The following is a 4,938-nucleotide window of genomic DNA, read 5'->3' as shown; positions in this document are numbered from 1 at the left end:
ATATACTTATTCAATAGTCAACATAATTGCATAAAGGAGAAAAAATCTCCTGTTGTTGTTAAATGTTGACAAAAAAGGAAAAGTAAGCTGTTATTATTTTTATTTCTAAAATTTTGAGAGTTCATCAGGAAGATTTTCCAGAACTATTACAAAGTATATGCTGCATGCATGAGAAAAGACGCTTCTTTATTTCATGAAATATATAATTCAAGTCTCTGGTGTTTTGTCTGCAGTGGGTCGGGGATACATAACTAAGTATGTCATTTCTTAAAGACAAAAACATTTTAACTTCTACAGGTATCATTCTAGTCCATGACCTGACGAACAGAAAATCACATAATAATTTACGAAAATGGTTACAAGAGGTCCTAAACCGTGGCAACCCCAAGGACAACAATGGGTAACGCACTGAAATGGTTACAGCAGGTCCTAAACCGAGACAACCACAAGGACAACAATAGGTAAGGCACTGAATTGGTTACAGGAGGTCCTAAACCGCGACAACCCCAAGGACAACAATAGGTAAGGCACTGAAATGGTTACAAAAATGTTGTTGAAGATTTTCTAAGATTTTTTTTTTTTAATGATACAGACCAGTGTGACTAAGGACAAAATTTCAGTGTTATGCTAAAAACATATTAAAGTATGTAGAAAAAAAATCAGTCTTATACTAAAAACATATTTAAGTATGTAGAAAAAAATTCAGTCTTATGCTAAAACAAATTAAAATATGTAGATTTTTTTTTAGTCTTATGCTAAATAAATATTAAATAATTATGTAGAAAAAGAGCTGTGGTGAAATGATTGATTTTTTAGCTCACCTGGTCCGAAGGACCATGGTGAGCTTATGCCATACCGCAGCGTCCGTCGTCCGTCTGTCAACTTTTCCTTTAAAACGCTACTAGTCCTGAACGGCCAAGTAGATTTTGACTAAATTTGGTCTGGAGCATCCTTGGGCAAAGGGGACTCAATTTTGTATAAATGGTGGGTGTGGCCCCCCCTGGGGGCAGAGGGGCGGGGCCCAATAGGGGAAATAGAGGTAAAACCTTCAAAATCCTTCTTCTACCGTAGGGATTAAGGGATTTTATCCTAATTTAGTCTGGAGCATCCTTGGGCCAAGGGGACTCAATTTTGTATAAATCCCATTGTGTGAAAACTATTACAGTTATTTGTCAAAATAGTTATGATGAATATTACTACTGAAGGAAAAGTCCAGAAATTCAGCATGTATAAAGATTACATATCAGAACAAAAACTTTTTATTTACACCTGTCAAAATTTTTGACGGGATGTATTAAGGTATTGAGATAGTCTGTCTCTCTGTCCGTCTGTCTGTCCAAACTTTGGTTTTGGTAGGATAAACTGCTTAAATATCATTCGATTTTGATGAAACTTAATTAAGCTTGTACAGTAGACAAAGCCTATGACTAAATTTGAAGTTGAGCAAAATGCTTTCTGAATTGTCTGTTTTAACTGACAAAGTTTCTTGATGTGAGGTAACTTACTGAGTGACCTTGAATAATAACAAGAACAGCATGTGTCGGTTAAGTCTCTATCCTGTTCAGAAAGTATAAGGTTGGTTTTTAGTCCCCAACTAGTTCCTGGGGTGGGGGGTGGGGGACTATACTAGGTTTGCTTTCTGTCTAAGAAGTTTGTCCGGGACATATCTTCTATACTATTTCACATGGAGTAACCAGATTTGATGAACAAGGACATCTTGGAATGGCGGAGTGCAGAGTGTGAGAATTAGGTCACTGTGACCTATGACTTGACATTTGACCTTTACTTTTGAAAAAGTTTGTCTGGGACATATCTTCTATACTATTTCACCTGGAGTAACCAGTTTTGGTGTACAAAAAAATATTTTGGNGACAAGAATTAGGTCACTGTGACCTATGACTTGACATTTGACCTTTACTTTTGAAAAAGTTTGTCCAGGGCATATCTTCTATACTATTTCACCTGGAGTAACCAGACTTGGTGTTCACAGACATCTTGGGATGGCGGAGTGCAAGAAGTAGGTCACTATGATTTCACTGTGACCTATGCTTCCTGACATAAGTGTACTGTTTGTTAAATATAGAAATCATTACTGGTGGGGGACTATGGATTGCCTTACAATACTTTGCCTTGTTGATTTTATCTTGTTTAACAACCTATTAACAACCAAGGTCATTTAAGGACGTGAAGAACAAGGTAGCAAGCATCTCAGGGATATTGCGACCTCAGAGAACCAACTCTAATTCTACATTACAATTTCATAGTCAAATGCAATTTCAGGCTTAAGGATATATGCTACCTTTGTGATATGCATCAAAAAGAGTTCTACACTAAAGAATCTGTAAAATTGGTCCTTCTGAAAGGTGCACATAATTGATGCCATTTTAAAAGGTAGACAAGAATTAATGACACATTTAGAAAAGAACTCTGGTATTGATGACAAACTTAAAAAAATACACAAGAATCAATGACATATTTGAAAGGTACACAAGCATTAATGACCTAATTATAGGTACACAAGAATTGATGACATATATGTAAATTGCACAACAAAGAAGATTTGATAAGGGATTAGTAATTTTGAATCATATAAGTTGATACCACTCAAATATACCTGAAGTATACATTGTAACTAGTAATGTAAGAAAATAGTTTAAATTTGATTTGTTATTTTGTAATTTCAGAACTGTCACAACGTTAAACATATGTCACCAGGTTCAACAAATGCCGTTAAATATCACAATTCTTTGACAAGGTAATTGAAGCATGTGTGTCCTGTTGTGTGTTTTTTACTGCTATAGTGTATCCTATTAAACAGTTAAATGTAACATTATTGGGTGTAAGCTCTGGCAGACCTGCAAATGTTTACGCAGGCCTTGCAAGGCTTTGTCAAGGCTCTACTGAAAGCAGCATCAGATTACTAGGTCTGACCTTATTTCATAAACAAACAACTCCGGTTCAACAGGTTCAACCGTTTGGATTGTGATAAATGAATGTGGCCTAACTAGAACATGGTTTGGCGCAGTATAGAGGTGCTATAGTGTATTTGTCTCCCTTAGATTGTAAACTTTAAATAGCTGTTCTGAAGTTTTTAACTTTGAGTCTATTGATGACCACTGTTTTGCATTTGTATTGTTTGTCTGGTGTTATTATGTGAGAAATTGAAAAGAAAAGATTTGAATGATAAATAAATGTACATTGTAATGTGAAAATATTCTATAAATGAAAAAAAAAAATGGAATTGGTCTGGGATTTTAAAAATTACATCAGAAGTTGACTGAATGTATATACATGTATCTTGCCACACAGAGTAATTAATTTGTAATTGTCTGTTTGTGTATCAGAATTGATACCCTTGACCTCGGATCAGTATACTAATGGCTCTAACCAACTGAGCTACCTTGTCAACAGTAGTAACCTGGCCGAGTCACTCTATAGTTACATGTACATCTAATTAGCTCATTACCGTAACCCCTAACATTTCATAATGAATTATTCTAACATTTGAATTGGAAGAGTTCAAATGTGTCTTGAGGGGTGAATGAGTTGAATGGAGTTTATTGTATGTACAAAAGTTTACATTGGAATGTTCTCTATTGTGTTTTGCCTGCAGCTGTAAAAGGGTTCATACAATTTTACTTTTAAACTCTGTGTAAATTCAGGAAGTCTGCTGGATATTCAAAGTGTTCAGAAATACATATTCCAAAACAGCTGTTGGTTGTTACGTTTGTTCATGGATAAGATCATTCTTATATCACTCTGTGTTACAATATTCTATAATTGCCTTCCAGAACAACACCGTACCCAGACAGAATGGGAAGATGGCTTTACATTTAAGATGTTCCTGTTCCAGTTTGTCAACTACTATTCCTCCATCTTCTATATTGCATTCTTCAAGGACAAGTAAGTATTGGGTCCAGCCTAGCACCACATTGACTTCCTCAGTACAGAGGTGAAAGTCTTGGTAAAGATCACAAACTAGATAGTAACAAAGGTCACGGCCTCCTTACAGAGGTCACTGTCTTGGTATTGAGGTCACAGCCTTTCTACAGAGGTTAAATCAGCAAGTTTACTAGCTGAATTGTTAAATTTAAGAGGCCAAAATCAGGAGTCTCCTTCTAAAATAAAGAGAGTTGGCAAGTACCAAGTACGCCAACCAGTTGTGTGAAAAGTTCATTATCACAAATTGTCAGTATGAGAACACTTGGGAAGAAGTTGAGAGCAAATTGAGAACAACTTATAAATTGATTTTCCCATTTAAGAAAGTTTTATTTTATCACAAATGGCACAACCTGTACTTAGTATCAATAAAAAAAGTGCTCTGAAACAACTCCGTTTTAAGTGTCAATATGCATATGGAGCAGCAAATGACAAGAATTGTTTTAAATTATGTTTCTCCATAGTTTTACAGTATTCCTCCGCAAAAAACTTGTATTTGTTAACATTTGTCCCTGACCAAGAATCTCAACAATCACTAGACGTAAGTTAGAAGATATTGTACTCGGTTGATGTTACTTTATGATTGGTGAAATTTGTATCAGGTTTTATAGATGATAAACAGTTTATCACATCGTGTATTTTCAAGGTTTGTTGTGTGAACAATTTTCTCATCGTCGCATGTGGATACAATTTCGACTCCACAGTTGCCTCTTGATTTTTTAATCTATAGATATCCAGTTTCTGTTACACTCTAGTTTTCATCTCATACACAGAAAACTGATGATATGGTTTAAGTCTCGGTCAGTGACTAAGGACCCGAACGAGGAGAAAGTGTACTCGAGGTGGGAACAGGACTTTCATCAGGCCGACATACCCAACATTGGACTATATGATGAAGATCTTGAAGTAGGTAAACATAGTTTTATGCCTTTTATAAATTCAGTTGATTAACAAATATTCAGACAAAAATAAAATGAAACCTAATCTCATTCTTGTCTA

General features: G+C 35.3%; 1 protein-coding gene across 2 annotated transcripts in view; it reads left to right on the top strand.

The window, feature by feature from the left end:
• Window positions 1-61: 61 nt before the first annotated feature.
• LOC110454176 (anoctamin-6-like) overlaps window positions 62-4,938 on the top strand; it is a 7,921-nt gene continuing 3,044 nt past the window's right edge. Inside the window, exons 1-4 of one of the 2 annotated variants that reach the window (XR_002463350.1) lie at window positions 62-400; window positions 2,685-2,755; window positions 3,792-3,903; window positions 4,713-4,845. Coding sequence is in view for 1 of the 2 variants with exons in the window: in XM_021503552.1 (XP_021359227.1) it covers window positions 3,839-3,903; window positions 4,713-4,849 (202 nt within the window). In the remaining variant the exon portion in view is untranslated. Of the gene's footprint in view, window positions 401-2,142; window positions 2,756-3,791; window positions 3,904-4,712; window positions 4,850-4,938 lie in introns of those variants that run through there. The other variant, XM_021503552.1, reaches the window with a different exon arrangement.

Source organism: Mizuhopecten yessoensis, unplaced genomic scaffold (assembly GCF_002113885.1).
Source record: "Mizuhopecten yessoensis strain PY_sf001 unplaced genomic scaffold, ASM211388v2 scaffold7713, whole genome shotgun sequence".
NCBI lineage: Eukaryota > Metazoa > Mollusca > Bivalvia > Pectinida > Pectinidae > Mizuhopecten > Mizuhopecten yessoensis.
Note: the sequence above shows the minus strand (reverse complement) of the source record. Positions and strands in the feature narration are given on the sequence as shown.